Here is an 18,098-nt window from a genome sequence, read left to right as displayed (position 1 = left end):
TCCTCCGACAATTTTGGGTTTAAACATTTGAAATTTTAGATATAGGTTCCTTAGACAGGGATCTAACTTAACAACTTGATTTGATCCCAAAACAATAAATGTTAAGAGGTTATAATAGGGGTCAAAGTTTAAAAAATTGACCGATTTTTTTCTTTTTTTTTTTTTTTTGCTCAACATACACCTCCAAACACCCGGGCAATGCCAGGCTGAAATGCTAGTAAAGTGATAAAAATGTTAAAAATAAAACTGGTAAAAATGTCACTAGACTTCACTTGATATCTTTAAACTTCTAATCTCCTCCAAACTAGGCACACTGCCACTTGTAAGAGACTACTAAGAATTAGGGTTCAGATTTACAAGGACATTGTAAGTAGGAAGCTGAGTAGCAAGATGCTTGTTCACATTACATTTAAATTTCTGCATGTTGGTACAGTTAGTAATCAGAGGAGAAAGTCTTCAGGAATCTTGGATAAAGATCAAGAGTAAAGGAGTGTAATTTTGCAACTTGTTGGTTTGGTTGGTATCATTTACATCGAGAGGGTAGAAGTGCAACAAGTTTGTCAAAGCACATTGTAAAACAAATACAGAGATAAAACATTAAGACGATGGGAAAGTAGGTGGGGCTTTGTAGACATTTTGGGACTTACTGTGGAGCTTGTCCAGGGGGGGGGGGGGAGACCAGTGGTCGGTGCACTTTTGCAGATGTGGCAGCAATACTCCATGTATGGACGAATGATGGCTTTGTATGGATATAGGATATTAGCAAGTGTGAAAAACTTTTCATGGAAATAGTGGCGCCCTCCCTTACATCTTGGTGTAATAACCAATGAAAATAAAAACTTCAGGTCATCCTCAACTACAGTCGATCCATGACAGCAGACTACATTTAGTAAAGAGTTCCAAGAATACCAAGCAACTTCCACAATACCTATGACCACGTTTAATGCCATGATAGGGTGATAAGGCCACAATTCTTGGCACAGCTGCAGCACATTTGGTGTTTTACAACCCAGGGTTTGACTGCTGGCAAAGCTGCACCATATTATTGTATTTTCGAAATAATAAAAACTGCAGTTCTTCATCTATTGAAGTATCTCTCTAGAAAAAAACAAATCTGTATGATGTACATCGTCATAACGGAAAGAAAATATCATACACCAAAAATCACATACATTAATCAAGTAATTTTATTTTTATAAAGGAAACCATATTTAAGCAGATTTGTTTTTTTCAATGCCCTCGCCCCCACACTGTTCAACACCGCTTTCTAAAATCTCAAATTGGGATTATCTCCCTTGTTCCTTCAAACTGTTTTCAAAATGGCATTGAGAGATCAATGCTTAGTGTAACTTTAATTTTCTAATTTAAAAATAAAACTACTTAATGAATTTACGTGATTTTTGGTGTGCAATATTTTATTTCTGTCACAGGTATGTACATCAAACAGATTTTTCTAGATATTTGGGGGGGGGGTCCATGAAAGGGGGATTGTAGACAAGCACCATATTGCTTTTTTGTGTAGGTCATAACTTTTAAAAAAAGCATACCAAAAATATGAAGCCATGTAAATATAAAATAACTTCCAATAGAAATTTCATGAAAGAATTTTTTTTCCAAAATTAAAATAACAGGAAAAACAATTTTTTTTTTTATAAATTCATAATTTTTTTTTTATATACATAAAAAATTTTTTATTTTTTTAATGAAAAATAAAAAAAAATTTTTTAATTAAAATAACAGGAAAAACAATGACATTTGTTTTTTTAATTCATGATTTTTTTATATATGTAAAAAAAAAAAAAAATTATATATAATATATATATATATATATATATATATATATATATAAATGAAGGATTACATGTTTTCCTGTACTAAAATTTCTTTCCCATTTCTTCTTTTACAGTTTGTGTTGTCTGTCATATTTCCCACCCAAAATTTCTGAAAGAATCTCCAAAAAGAGTTTTCTTTGACTTCAAAAGTCTTTTCGTGCCGCTACCACATAAAGTGTTGGATTTCATTGGAACCAGGCCAAGTGAAAGTTCTAAAAGCAAACATATATATCGTCAAAGCATTGATAAACATACCAAGCAAGAATTCCAGACACATCTTCCATGTTGGCGTCGGCAGTGGCATATTCACACGAAGGATCAGGTACGGAATGATAAAATACCGAAACTCTAAGAGTTTCTGTGGCACGAGGGAAACCAGAACGCAGATGGTGAAAATGATTTTCCAAAATATGTTTTTCTTCTTCATGTCAACGCACACTTGGAAAATGGCGTACCAATAAAACGGAATGAGCAGGAAGCGCACGAGAAAGTGCCGACGAAATATTTTGGACCACACATAAAACGTGTAGTGACGATTGTCGGCCAAGAGGTATTCGTGAACGTACGTACATCGATCGATCGCTAATGCAGCGATGGCTGCAAAGCCGGCAAACCACATTCTCTGATGAACAGAGAATTTGAACCAGTTGGTGATCTTGGTTGTCGAAATCAAATGCGGGCTAGAAAAGAACAATGCCACCATTAAAAAGTAGAAGATTTGCGGAAAATTTAGGGCAACTTGGTGGTGTGTTCGATCGCCAACAACGATGCCGTTGTTAACGTAAACAAATACTAAAAACAGAAAACATACAACGAAATAGCTCCAGCTTTTGCTTAAAATGGTGATGAGAAGTTCCAAAACAGCTTTCCGGTTTCGTTTAGTGTTTGTGTAGACGAGGTTGAAGAATGTCTGTAACAGGACGAGATCCTGTTTCCTCTGAGACTTGACATTCTTTTTCTGGACAGCCATCCACTGAAGAATGGTGTGCTGAATGGACATGCCGACCATGAAGGCGACCCACACGATGTTTGTCTGACGGAATATAACAGCAACAACTCCAGTCAATGCAGCCAGAATGTTGCACTGTTTTAAGTGGAGCAGGTACATCAGAAGCGTGAAGAAGGTCGAAGCCACATCCGTGTAATAAAGAAAGGTGAAAAAGTAGAGAACAGGGAAACTGCCAAGAGTTACGGCAACGAGGAATGTGTAGTTGCTGTTCATCTTCTGAAAAAAAAAAAAATATTAAGATTAATATAATTTTTGAAAGTTTTAAAATTAAAATTGATAACTAGGATCATTTTACATCTTCGTAATTGAATTCATGTTTCAAATAAGGTCATCTCTAACCTACCCCAAGTGCATTTTATTGAATTTGGGGTTTTTCTAGTCAATCTTTATGTTGATAACTTGAATAATTTGGTCATTAAAGTCACAAAATTTCAATCAGTGTAACCTCCTTTTAGATCTTTTAGAACTTGAGAATAATCATATTTAGTTATCTTTTTATATATATATATATATATATATATATATATATATAATAGTAAGAACAAAGCCATAAAATAGAAGTTTACAATTCGTTTTTATTATTCAGCAGATTACTCCAAAACTGGTGTGTTAGGTAATCCTTAATCTGCAGAGTTTCAAAGAATGCTAATATATATTTAGAAATTGAGACAGAATTTTGAACAGAATCTTTTATTTAATTCACTTAGGTAGATTGTTCTTATTATGACCAAGTAGAAATGTTAGTCTATGTAATTCATAGTACTAATGCCTCTTAGTAAGGCCAGAATCTTTATCCTCTAGAAGACTCACTCAGAATTGATAATTAATCAACACATTTAAGCATGCGGTATGCAACATGGCTCATACTTATATCCGTTTATCAATTTTTCTTTGAATTTTATTACCAAGATTAGAAGTCAAGAAAATCTATTAAATACGTTTCATCCATTTTTAATTAGAAAAAAAAAAAAAAAAAAAAAAAAACATACAGGTTTATGAAGATGATCAATATTGTATAACAAAAGACAATTTAGGATCCGGGCAAAACCAGATGTTAAATCTGATTGCTGAGCAATGAGGTCAACCCTACATTCCGATCAAAGAGTCATAAAACAATGGAAGGTACATATTTTAATCTGAAATAGAACATCAACGAACAGACAAGACATTTCAAAAGAACAATCATAATTCTGATCAAGGAATGTGGTTGATGTCAAAATAAGACAAACATGTCAATCTTGAAATTTTTCATTTTCAATCCTCTCATTATATTCCTTACCATTCAACTGATAATCTATCTCATTAAGCCTTATCCTTGAGTAGATTAAACCTTTGTGAAAAAAAAATTTTTTTTTAATCCTATAGTCAAAGTTTGATATCATGATGGTACAGATTAGTGATGTGACCATGGCAAATTTTTTTCAATTCCAATACAATTACTGATTCTATTCTAAATTTCGATTCTGATACCAAATCTTTTAAAGTTTCTAAATATTTTCCTGCAGAGTTATTAATTTTCGGATTACTATAAAAACCCATGTAATAAAAAATATGTATACATTTCTGCAAATGTAAAAAAAAGAAAAAAAAAGAAAAACACATGTGTGGCAATCTATAAACCTATCTATCTATAAAAGTGAAAGTGTGTGTCTGAACAAGTGGTGGGACGATTAATCGGAATCGGAATCGTTAATCATAAGAATCGTGTATTTTGGGAGGTATTGGAATCTGAATCGCATCGTTAAAAAATACCTTAATTTTCCGATTCCTTCATTACGATTCTTTTAGTCTGATGTTAAAAAACAGAAAAAAATTTCCTGATATTTCTAACCGCAAGAGAGAAATGTAGCATGTTATAAAAAGAAACCAAAGAAATTCATTATTAACAGGGCAATGCTTAGTGCCCCTCCCTTACAAGGCTCATTCATTCAGATCTATTGTAATCAAAACTACAAAAGAGTTAACTTGAAAAGAAGTATGCAGGGCTCTACATTGCGAGTAAAAATAAAAAAACGCTTATCTTTTTGGCGATTGTTTTTTTTTTACTGACAAATCTTATAATACTGACTGAAAATGCTTTTTCAACTTATATTTTCTTAAAATAAAACGAGCAAAGTCAAATTATTTAAACAGTAAAAGGTTTAATAGAACAATATACTTTTTTTTCTTTTTTTAAAAGAAGGCTTTTGAAAGAAATATCTCTAAAATGAAATTGATCACGTATTATTTTGCAAAGTTTTGACAGTAGTTGGCTTCTTTTGAAGTTTCAAAAAAATCGACCCCATACCTATTTCTTCCAAACCTAAAGTTATTAAATAACCCCTTCGTTAATTTAAGGGTAATTAATTCAATTCAGTCAAGTTTTTTTTTCTTTTTTAAATTTCATTCAAATAAAATCCATTATTTTTTTTATTTTTTTCTCCAGAAAGATAAAACCCTGAATTTGATTATATTAAAAGCAGAATATAATCTTTTTTCTAGAATTTTAAATTGAAAATTAAAAGTGTTTTGCGCAGTTTTTTGCCGAACGAAAAAGAAATTAATATATATATTTTTAAAAGGTTCTGTAATCAATTAATTTTTATGTCTAAATAATATTTACGATTAATTAAATAATTTCATTTTAAAAAGTATTTATAAATAGAATTTTACTTAAGACTTATAGTTTAGCAATATTGAACCGCATCAACCATGTGTGAATTGAACACAGTCAACCAAAAAAAAAAAATTCAAAAGAAAATGCATATTTGCATTTCATTATGTAAACTTTTATACATTGGTTTCAAAAATTAAATTCTATAAGTTTTTTTTGTTAACTACCGGTTGGTACAATTTACCGCCCCATCCCTTTATATGTTTTTTCTTTTTGTCTTTTTTAGCGGATTATTTTCAATTAATTATCCAAATAAGTGACTAGCTTTAAAACAAAATTTAATAGTAAATTGTTTGTTTACAGATAAACTGAATTTTCTAATATGGCCCAAAGTCCAAAAAAAGTCTTGCATGGAAACTTTTTGAAGTTGATGAAGATGAGGAGTTGAAAGCCATTTGCAAAGTCTGTCAAATTAAAATATCGCGAGGAATAAAACCATCTAACATGACTACAACCAACATGTTAAAACATTTAACTATGAAGCATCCAAATAAATTGGAGGAGCAAAATAAAAAAGAAAAGGAACAAAAAATTACCAACTAGTCACTCAGAGCAGTTTTATTAGTGAGGGTTGAAATCACAGTGTCTTTTTTTTTTTTTTTTTGCCTACGTCACCATCTAGGTGTCACCAATTTTTTTAACCCTCCTTAACTTCAAAGAGTAAATACAATATATACAACCAAAAAAATATTTTTTAAAAATGCTGATTCTATTCATGAAAAATTCTTTTAACTAGAAATTAAAACTTAGGTAAAGATAGCTGACTGACAGCAACAGGAGCACTGGTTAACTACTGAACAACGTGGAAATCTGTGGGGGGGGGGGAGGGGAAGGAAATTAAATGATGATAATAAATTATGATAACCGTCTTTGAAAGGCACTAAACTCCTAAAATTTACTTCTTTAAAATTTTAGGCGGCACTCCCCGGCGATTTTAAAGCACTCTCTCTCTCCAAAAAAAAAAAAAAAAAAAAAAAAAGATTTAATTTTTAAGTTTGGGAAAGATATATTTATTATAACCAAATTCCTGTATGAAGACTGGATCTACTTTATTGGACATTAATTTGTGAGATAAGTAATTTTTCAATGTTTAATATGTTTTTAAAGTTTCAATTATCAATTGAATTTTTTTAATTGCGTTTATTTTTCAATTTATTTAAAAAAAACAGGGTTTTAAATGTATTTTTCAAGGTAACAAGCTTCGAAAGAACTCTAATAAAAAAAAAAATCACTTAATTTTTAATTTCGACAACCCTGAGAATTTAATTATTAAAAAAATATTGAAATGTGACATTTTTTTTATTTAACATTTCTATTAGTTCAATTAATTTTCTTTCAATAAATTCATTTCACTCAACAAACTTCATTTTTTTTTTTTTTTTTATCTTTTTCTGTAATTTTGGTAATTATGTTTGCTCAATTTTATCTAGTATTTCATTTGTTTTTTATAGTGGTATCATTTTTATATGTGTTCCTTTGATATACCCTATTTCAAAATTAGTTTGGCTAAACTTATTCTTCACGTTAGAAACGTGTAAAAGCAATGAAAAAGTAAGAAAAAATAATAGGTGTTAACTACTCCTTGTGAATTATGGAAGTCTGAAGAACTGCCGTCACAAATACAACTATCAATAGCCAAACAAAAAATCGTTTTTGAAATTCCTTTAATTGTAACTTTTCGCTATACCTACCTTTTGGTATAAAACACAAAAACTTTCGATTAATGGTATTTCTCATATATGGTCGTTAACTTTGGAAAGGTTATTTTGTATCTACGGCGCCATGTCACGTGGTATATTGTTTTTTTTTCATTACGCACGTTCATTTATAAATTATTAAATTAAATATTTATCTTTTTTATATTTAATTAGTATATATTTTTTTTCTCTTCCGCTATATTTTTTTTATTTAATTCATTAAATCTGTTAATTATGAGGACCAAAATAATGAATCGTGTGTATTTATTCTCTAATTTTCTTGTTTTTGTTCTGTTATATAAATTCTATTTTATTTGCTTTTGCTCTGAAGGATAAATTCTATTTTCTTTGAGTTTTTTTTTTCTGTATTCCAATTAAGTAAAATAAATTTTCTTTAAAATAAATTTTGCTAATTTTTCCGTTTAGTTTACTATATAATAATTTTATTTAAACCAAAACACGATGGTGTAGACATAAAATATCTCTTCCAAAGTTAGGGAACATATTTGGGAACTACCGACCATAAGTATAAAACTACCTGGTATATTTCAAAACAATAATTCCCTAGGAATCGGAATCGTACTTGGTATTGGAATCGTTAATCAATATTTTCCTGGAATCGGAATCGTATAAAAATTAGGAATCGTCCAAACACTAGTCTGAACATTTCCTTACACAATAACTGTCAATTTTTAGTCTACAGACTCGAAATTTGATATACAAGGTACTGAGATTTGGGAAAATCTATGTGATTGGTTTTTGGCCAGAAATTTTGCGATTAAGGGGTCAAAGTTCAACAATTTGACCTTTGAGAACTCTACCAAACTCCGACAATTTTGGGTCTACACACTTTAAGTTTTAGATATAGGTTCCTTGGACATGGATCTAACTTAACTCGATTTGAGCCCAAAACAATAAATTTTAAGGGGTCATAATAGGGGTCAACGCTGGGCTGAAATGCTAGTTTTAGTCTAAAATCAATACTTATTAGCTACTATTAGTTCAAGCAATGGTATACTTTTTTGAATCAGATAAAAGTGAGTTTGGAAAGCCAATTAATGAATAAATGTGTTGATATAATGAATAAAGGCATTGTTTAAGAACTTTATAAAGGCACTAGACTAACATTGTGTAAGTTACACTCTGCTTAGGAAAATAATGATAATTAGAGGGACCTGTGGAAATTCCACACCAGCATTTTTCAAATGTAATATATCGCTACTGGACATTCTGGGGATGTTCAGCATGAATGGAGACTCTGCAATATTACTGTAACCCTTTTGTTAAAACTGTAAAACTATTTATCTAAGTAACCTGGTTAATGTAGTGTTAGAATATATCTGGTCATTACAGTTTATTTCCAATATCCTTATAGGAGTCTATGACATATTTTTATTGTATGGACGCCTGGCGCAATCAGAAACTCCATGGTATCATTATACCATCTTTAGACAGAACAGATACTACCCTTGGATCCTAGCCACAAGAACAAGAAGGTATATTTTAGTTTCACATACTGCCCAAAAGCGACATCATTTTTTTTTTTTCGTATTGGATGATCGGGAGATCCTATTTATTGGCAATTTATAAAATTTAGTTTAAAATCAATATTTATTAGTTATCATTAGTTCGAGCAATGGTATACTTTGTTTTTAATCAGATAAAAGTGAGTTTGCAAAGCCAATTAAATTTTAAGAAATAAGAAGACAAAATCTATTTCTATGCGATATATCACTTCATTCTTTTTCTGTATAGCTGCTGGTTAAATAGTATTATTACTTTTGATAGCATTCCCTTTTGTTTATCATAGACGATTTTAATATTTTGATTCTTTCTTTTCTTTATTAGCTTCAAATGTTAATTAGCTTACAGAGAGAAGAGAAGAGAGAAAATGAAAAATTTTAAACAAAAACAAATAAAAATATTTCAAAAAATAAAAATAAAAATAAAAAATAAAATAAAATAATCGTTTTTAGCATCAGAAAATAAATACAATTTTTTCCAATTTTTATCTCCCCCAAAATTCCAATTTTCCCCTCGATTACCAATTAATCGTCCCAAAACTAGTACAGATATAATTTTACTTGTGATTTCACAATTCGTCCGAATCACGATTCATACTAAATGGATTACTTGGTTACATTCTAAGTGACCATTTGTGTAACTATGTCTGCGCTTCCAATTGACCTCCTTACCATAAAGCCATCAACCCAAATTCTCCAAACTCTTCTTATCATCATCTTATGGGCCATGTCAGGATTCTAGCATAGTCCGCAGTTTACATCTAATATATAAAAGGGAAAACGTGTGTTTGTACGTCTATCAAAAACTTTTGACAGACGCATCAAACAATGAAAAAATTGGTATCGTTAGAAAGATCAATCTCTTTGAGGAAAAATATCTAAAAGTTGTCCAAAAAGATTAATTCTGTGCTGGTCAACTGGGCCGTTTTTTGCAAGGAGGGGTCATTTTTTGCAAGTCATACACTACCAATTTCAACGTATGTTTATAAAACCTTATTTCTAAGGCCTGTGACATTACATGTCGCCGTGGCTGAGACAGCTTGCGCATTTGCTTTTTTCACATCTTTTTCCTCTTTCGCGTTACAAGTTCAAACCTGCCTTTATACTGCGACTAAATTTTTTTTTTTTTTGTGCTCGCACAAGTACTCGCTGCTATTTTCATTTAGTTTTTTTTTGTTAGGGCTGGGGGGATGGTTGCTCAATAGCCTTAGTATACCACCTTTCTCTATCCAGACAACACCAGGTGCCCATGCTAGTACATACTAAAAACAACAGAGATACGGATGTATATAACTGACTTGTTAGGCACAGGTGTGTGTGTGTGTGTGTGTCATTAGGGTCTTGAATCTGAGACAAATCTCTCAATCACTGTTGTCTGTCCCTCACTGTGATCATTTTCCTTCTAACGGCCAGTATGTTATGGGGTTAGCCGATTTACCCACTTATCCAGAATTAATAAATACAGTTACATCTAAACATTGAGGTAGCAATTTGTGGCAGTCATGGACCCAGAATCATAACGTATATTTCTTTGAAATACTTTTGCTAATACATTTTTGTTAATTAATACCATTGTGTTTATCTTGATTATTACCGGCCTGCAAAGTCACAACACTGGTAATGACGGATTCAAAACTTACATCGCTACAACATTAAAATTTTTTATTTAACAAGTTTGTCTGAAACAAAACAGATTAGTTACTTACAGGATGCATCTGTTTCAACAGCAAGAAAAGTACCGCAACATTTCCCGTCGAGAAGAAGAGATTTGTACAGCGCAAGGCGTATGTCGTGCAGAATATGCCAGCTTTGAAAGATAACAGCTGTGCGGGCAATGCTAACATCAAATACGACGTGACGTACAAACCAGGAAGCGTAGTGATCATCGGATCCCACTGAAAAAAGATAAAAAATTAGCAAAGTTATTATAATGAGGCATGATCAGCAATCTAAAGTAACAAAAAGAAAATATTTGAAATGGAAAATCGTGAATGTCTATCTATCGATGTTCCGGAGTTTTATGCATTCCCTAATTAGCTAGTTAGCCTGTCTATTTCTAACGCTTTTTATGAATATGGCTTAATAAAGGAAAAAAGATTTGATAAGAATCTAATTTGAAAAATTCATCAGCCAATTCATTTTTATTATTAATATCCAAGGAATTTTGTCTTTCTCGCATTCTTAACCATAAGAAGTTCTATTGGCTTGCCTACAATAAGTAAAAATTCAAATGTGGTCGCAATTTCAGAAATGGTAATTTATAAAAGACTAGCCTGAGTACCCGGCATTGCCCTGGTGTTTGGAGGTGTGTGTTGAGCAAAAAAAGAAAAAAAATGTGGTAGTAAGCGGGCAGGCTTGAACCCGTACCGTGAAGAAGAAAGAATGTGAAAAAAAAAAAAGTGATGTCTTTGCCGTTGCATTCATCGCCAACCTAGAAGTGGTGATAGTTGAAATTAAGGCCAGTCAATCGAAAAGAGGGAATGACTTTCGAAAATATCGGCAAAAAATGCAACCTCTCCTTGTAGAAAAGTGCCTAGTTAAGAGTGAAGAAATTAATGTTTTTAACCAATTTTTTTTTATATTTGTCGTCCGAAGGGCGGAGCTTCAAAACAATACTGATCTTGCGAAAATCTGTCGCCTCTGTAGAAAGTTTTACGCATGCATACAAGCAGACATACATACATTTTAACAGACAGGTGAGATTTATGTGATAGATTTCATTGTGAAAATCTGAATGTAAAAAATTTACACTTTTCAAAAATGTTAAGTTCTTGTCCAGAATTCCCTCTACATCAAAACAAAAAAAAGAAAGAAAGAAAAATCAGCATGTGTACATATGTGACAAAATGAAAATATATTCCAAAAATCACATAAATTCATCAAGTAGTTTTATTTTTATAAAGAAAATCATTTAAAAACACTTAATAGAAATTCATAGGCATTGCAACATAAATCTAGTAAGTATAAATTGTTGAGTTATCTCCCTTTGTTTCTTGACATTCTTTTCAAAATGGCAGGCGAGACACTCACTCTTCTGATACTCATAAAATTTGATTTTCTTGTATAGAAACAAAACTAGTTGATCAATTTACATGATTTTGGGAGATATGATATTTTCGTTTCGTCACGGGTACATACATCATACTGATTTTTCTTTATGTTTTTTAATATGGTGAGGTGGAATTCTGGAGGAGAACCAAATATCATTTATGGTTTTAGATTGCCGTGTGAGTTTAAAATAACAGGGATAGGTAAATTAGATTTCCAGGAAAAAAAATTAAATCTGGGCAATATAGACAACTATGTGCAGAACAGGAGACTTTGATGGTATGGCCACATTGAAAGAATCAATGAGAGTTCTTGGGTTAGTGGATGTAGAACAGTTGAGGTCGCAGGATCAGTTGGCAGAGTGTGTGTGTGTGTGTGTGTGTGTGTGTGTGCGTGTGTGTGTGTTCGTCCGTTGAAACGAGGACCATCTGATCATCCTGTAGGGTAGGGTGGGGAAGTTATCAACGGTGAGTACGGATATGGCTGATAAGCCCAATCTTTGCTTGAAAAGTTCAATTGCAATGGGAACAGGGAATCATAGCAGATGTCGAGGGCTTCAAAACATTGTCCTTCCTGTGCTTCTCTGCAGTATCCTTTCGGTAACTTCCATATTTGCAGGCACCGTCATGAACAGCAGCCTGCCACTTGGCTCTATCTAAAACTGTTTGCTCCCATGATGACGGATCAACGTTGAAGGCCTTTAGTGATGCCTTCAGAGTGTCTTTAAATCGTTTTCTCCGGACGCCATGGGAGTGCTTGCTATGTTGGAGCTCAGCAAGTAGAAACTTCTTGAGTAGTCTGTAGCTTGGCATGCGGGCTACAGGACCATCCCAGCGGAGCTGAACCTTCATCAGGATAATGGGGATGCTTGGGAGTCCAGCACGAGTGAGAACTTCTGTGTCTGGTATCCTTTCCTGCCAGCCTATGTCAAGCAGTTTCCTCAGTCTGGTGGTGTGGAAATAATTTAATTTTCTAGCATGCCGTTGGTAGACATTCCACGACTCACATTCATAGAGTAAGACCAAAGAAAACATGAACAAGTGATTAGGTTGAACTTGAAAATGATAAAGAGATAGGGTTAGTTGTAAGTCAATTTCTAAAAGCAGTCCAACACATGCCAGCAAAAAAATGTAAACCGAACCACATTAAACTGAAGATGATGTTGATGCTGCTGCTGATGATGGGTGAAGAGACAGGCGAAGAAAGCAAATATAGTTCTATAAAATTAGACAAAAAAGTCAGTTTTTAAATTGCGGGGGAAACTGTGGATTGAGACAAAATTAACAATTGCCTCAGTCTTGGACGATTTTATCCCTCCGATAGAGAAGAGATACTACTAGTATTAGGATGATTAATTGGAAATTTTTGGTGTACCAAAAAAAAATTGTACATAATTTTTGATACCAAAAGTGATTTTTTTTTAAATTCTTTTTATTTTTTTGACTGCATTTTCTATTGCTCATACTAATGGTGAAATATTTATTGATTTTAAAACGACCATTAAAATCACCTCCTTCTAGACAGACATGTATTCTTTTTTATATTTGCAAAAATATATGCACATGGTTTTTTAAGCTAATCCACACACAAAAAATAAAAATAAAAAAATAATTCTATAGCTAAACTAGCAAGCCGTCCTGCGTTGCCCAGTCATAAAATACACATAAATATATTTTAATTAATACAAGTATTTTAATGGTAAACGCTGACGAATTACAAGCACTTGTACCCCTTCGACGCAAATACCCCGGCAAGCAGCTAAATCCAACCCCTTCACAGTAGAGATCCCTAGATGTAAAAGAGCTTTCTACTCCAGTAGTTTCTTCCCCAGAACTGCTAGACTTTGGAACTCCCTTCTGGGTCCCTGCTTCCCCAACTGTACTGACATGCAGAAGTTCAAGTGTAACATGAACCGACATCTTGCTGCCCAACTCCCTACATAGTACCCCTGTAGCTTATGTCCCTGATAGTAGCCCCCTACATCAAAGTGGCAATGTGCCTTGTTTGAGATGAAAATGTAATTTAAAAAAAAAAAAAAAGATACAGAAACTGAGATATGTGCATGTGATTATGATGTTTGTTTTTTTTCTAAACCGTTCAGTTCTTGTAAGTAAAAAAAGAAAAAATACTCAAGCTGAAATCAAAACCGAAAGACAGACAAGTATGATAACCATTCAGCTCAAAGAGGAATAAGACAAAAAGAAATCAGCCTTATGTTCAATCGCTAAAAATTGTAGATTTTTATTTTCTTAGGGTAAAACTTGCGGAGAACGCTCTGTTTTACACTTTTTTTTTTTTTTTTTTTTTTTTTTTAAATGGAACAGAAATTTAAATTTTGTTTTAATCTTTTTTTAAATTGCGCATGCGCCCCATAAAACGAATATAATCGAAAGAATAACATTCAACAATTGCACTTTACTGCACTTATCCGCGTATTTTTAAAATAGTATATTCAAGTTTAATTAAAGTTTTACGATGTCTTTTTTTTTTTTTTAATTGTTAGGTGAAAGTACAGAATAGGTACACAAACACAACACTCTCCCGTCCCCATGTTAAGAATGGCTTTCAAAATGATAACGTAATTATTTCATCACGGATCAATAAGTGCATGAGTACCTACTTTGTATATATATATTAAAAAAAAAGATTTTTTTATATAAAAATAAAATTTTATTAACAAAAATGAAATAATTTAATTTTTAAACGAAAAAAAAAATCAATTTGGTATACCTTTTTTTGGTATTTTTCTTACACAAGTCCAACTCACCATTCATGTTGGAAATGTCGACTTTTATAGGTTTTCAGGTATGCTTAAAACGAATAAACAACACCCCCTACCTTCCCATGTTAAGAACGGCTTTCGGAATAGACACCCCCAACCTTGTCAGCATACCCAAAACCCAATAAAAGTCGACATGTCGAATATAAACGGGGAGTTGGACGTAATGTAAAAATGTACCAAATTTTTTTTTTTTTTTTAATCAAATAAGTTACTTTGTTTAACGAAAATCTTGATCCCAAAATTTTACTATTGAATAAAATATTTTTAAATTTGCAACTTGTATTTTGCACATATCAAGGGTCATCATGCAATAATTTTATTTAAATAATTTTTTATTATTTCATCAATTAGTTTTGATTGAGGGGGGGGGATGCGCGATTAAAAAAAAAATTAAAACAGAACGAAATTTAAATTTCCGTTCCATTTTTAAAACAACTGAAAGCGTTCTCCGAAAGTTTTACCCGAATTTTATGTAAAACCAATGGTATCTACTTAATTGTCATGCCAGAGTAATGAACATATCCAAAAATTACGAAAACTGATAACGTAAAAAAAAGAAAAAAGAGTTCCAATCATAACAAAAAAGGTTATTTCTTTTTCTGAAAATCAAAGCCTAATTCAGCAAAATTCAGTTTTCGTTAAATTCTCTTCGGAAATTGTTTTCATTAATAAATAATTTTCTACCGTCTCATTTTTCGTAATTTTTGGATATATTCGTTAATGCGACATAACAATTAAGTGGACAACATTAGTTTTACTTTAAATCAATCTTTCGATTTTCGAATTTCGCTCTAATAACGATGAAAAAGGCGAAAACTCTCTCGGACGAGTTCTAAATTGTGGAAGTAATTGTTTTGAAAATTAAACAGTTTAAAAAAATCTAAAAAAAAATATATATATATCGATAATTCTTCAATGTTCCGGAAAAAAAATATTAGAGCAAAGAATCTTGATTTTCGAATCCGTAAAAACGAGTTCAAAGCAGAGAAAATAAAATGAAAACGTGTCTAAATGGTATCGTAGAAAAATAAAATAAATAAATAAAGCCTTTACATGAGTAAAGTTTCCATCGCAATAATGTCTAGCCTGGGGTATGTGGAATATCTCGTCCATGTAAGGAGTTGGCCGAATCGAATGTATCCATTTTAAAATGAAAGTGGAAACTCCGAGGAAGACAGCCAAACACGACGCACAAAGCCATGTGAGAGTGGACGCGGCCATCTTGAAATACTACCGGCCGAACCGTCTTTGTTTTTGTTATTTTTTTTTTTGTTTTTTTTCTTCTTCATGTTTGTTAAAGGGGGGTAACTCTCGCTAAACTAAACGAAGACAAGACCCATCTCCCTCTTTATGTGTGTTTTATATACATAGACATAATTTTTATCCGGCTTTTTGCAAAACCATTAAGATTAAAGTGTTGTATCAAAATATATTTATACATCGACTACTTTTCCTTTGGTTTTAAACAAACCGAAAAACTGAAGTTTATTGTTTAAAGGAGAAGGGAAGTTGAGTTACTTTGTGTTTTATTGTTCCGCTCTTCGTGTTATTCCAATGAATATGTATAGAGTTGATGAAGTTGGATTTCGAAAGGAATCACAGCTGAAACATACATGCAGCCAATAATATTTGTATGCATATATATATATATACACCATCTTTATAATAATGTTTGTATGCATATATATATACATATATATATATATATATATATATATATATATATATATAAACCATCTTTATATATATTATATATATATTATATATATATATATTATATATATATAAACCATCTTTATATATATTATATATATATTATATATATATACTATAATATATATTATATATATATATATATATATATATATATATATATACTAGCTGTACCCGGCCACGCGTTGCTGTGGCTCAGTTTGTTAAAATGGAACACATGTGAAAGTAGAGAAAAGTTTGCTTCTTTTTTTCAAGAGAATGTACAAATTATTATTTTTTTTTAACAGAACACCGACCACTCTAATTTGTTTTTGTATAGGTAATTGAGGTCGCTGACAACGAATCTGATAGTCAAAATTGAGGCAAATTTACCGTTTGCATGGTATTTACCCCTGAACCCACGAACTTCTTTCCACCATTTTACAGCTTCCGTTTATGCTACGCGCATGCACACTGTAGCATAAACGATGACTTTACAAAGCAAACTACGTTGGGGGGAGGGGATTTTCTTTTTCCAGGACATAGAATTTTCTAATTTTCAAAAATATATTATAGCGCTTTTTGGGTGGAAAATTTAAAATTAGCTGAAAAAGAAATCAAATAAGAAAAGGAAAGCATACCAAGTTGGAGTAGGGGGGGTAATTTATCTGTTTTTGTTTTTGTTTTTACCTGGAACATCGAATTTTCAAATTTTCCGTAAGTAACGCACCGACATTTACCAATTAGAATACCATTTAACATTTTCCGAAGATTTTACTTTGTACATTAGGGGGTGGGGCGGATGTGATGTTGGGGCGCACGCGCGCCCCAACATCACATTCCCCCCCCCCCCAACAAATTAGAGTGGTCGGTGGGGTTTGTATTACTGTACACATAGATTCGAAAAAGTTGTCAAAAAACAAATATATAACAAATAAATGTTATCAAAAGCAAGATAAGTTACTTTTCTACCAAACTGGATATATTTTTCGTGTTTTTATTCAATTTAACATGTTTATTCAGCTCGAAAAACATACAGTGTTTACCGATGTATTGGAAAATTCTAGATGGCGTCTGATTCTCTCTTTAACACGGTAAGTTTGGGAAAAGGTGTTATAAATAAAAACCCAGATAAAATACTGTTAAAAACTCGCTCAATATATGTTACCGTGACATAGGTTGACATATATTCGGCGGGTTTTTAATAGTATTTTGTAGTTTTTTATTTATAACACCTTTTCCCAAACTTACCGTGTTATAGAGAGAATCAGACGCCATCTTGAATTTTCCAAGTCATCGGTAAACACTGTATGTTTTTCGAGCTGAATAAATATGTTGGGTTTGTATTACTGTACACATAGATTCGAAAAAGTTGTCAAAAAACAAATATATAACAAATAAATGTTATCAAAAGCAAGATAAGTTACTTTTCTACCAAACTGGATATATTTTTCGTGTTTTTATTCAATTTAACATGTTTATTCAGCTCGAAAAACATACAGTGTTTACCGATGTATTGGAAAATTCTAGATGGCGTCTGATTCTCTCTTTAACACGGTAAGTTTGGGAAAAGGTGTTATAAATAAAAACCCAGATAAAATACTGTTAAAAACTCGCTCAATATATGTTACCGTGACATAGGTTGACATATATTCGGCGGGTTTTTAATAGTATTTTGTAGTTTTTTATTTATAACACCTTTTCCCAAACTTACCGTGTTATAGAGAGAATCAGACGCCATCTTGAATTTTCCAAGTCATCGGTAAACACTGTATGTTTTTCGAGCTGAATAAATATGTTGGGTTTGTATTACTGTACACATAGATTCGAAAAAGTTGTCAAAAAACAAATATATAACAAAT

General features: G+C 31.9%; 1 protein-coding gene across 2 annotated transcripts in view; it reads right to left on the bottom strand.

Annotated features, from left to right (window-relative positions):
- Positions 1–1,767: 1,767 nt before the first annotated feature.
- The window catches only part of LOC145252747 (dol-P-Glc:Glc(2)Man(9)GlcNAc(2)-PP-Dol alpha-1,2-glucosyltransferase-like), an 88,674-nt gene continuing 72,343 nt past the window's right edge, over positions 1,768–18,098 (bottom strand). Inside the window, exons 1-3 of one of the 2 annotated variants that reach the window (XM_080112618.1) lie at positions 15,598–15,802; positions 10,421–10,609; positions 1,768–3,057 (exon numbers count right to left, since the gene is read on the bottom strand). In XM_080112618.1, coding sequence (XP_079968744.1) covers positions 1,996–3,057; positions 10,421–10,609; positions 15,598–15,765 — 1,419 coding nt within the window. In that variant the 5' untranslated portion in view covers positions 15,766–15,802 and the 3' untranslated portion in view covers positions 1,768–1,995. Of the gene's footprint in view, positions 3,058–10,420; positions 10,610–15,597; positions 15,803–18,098 lie in introns of those variants that run through there. The other variant, XM_080112619.1, reaches the window with a different exon arrangement.

This window comes from Euprymna scolopes, chromosome 29, assembly GCF_053919585.1.
Source record: "Euprymna scolopes isolate OS-2025 chromosome 29, ASM5391958v1, whole genome shotgun sequence".
NCBI classification, from domain to species: domain Eukaryota; kingdom Metazoa; phylum Mollusca; class Cephalopoda; order Sepiida; family Sepiolidae; genus Euprymna; species Euprymna scolopes.
This window is presented reverse-complemented; position numbering and strand designations above follow the sequence as displayed.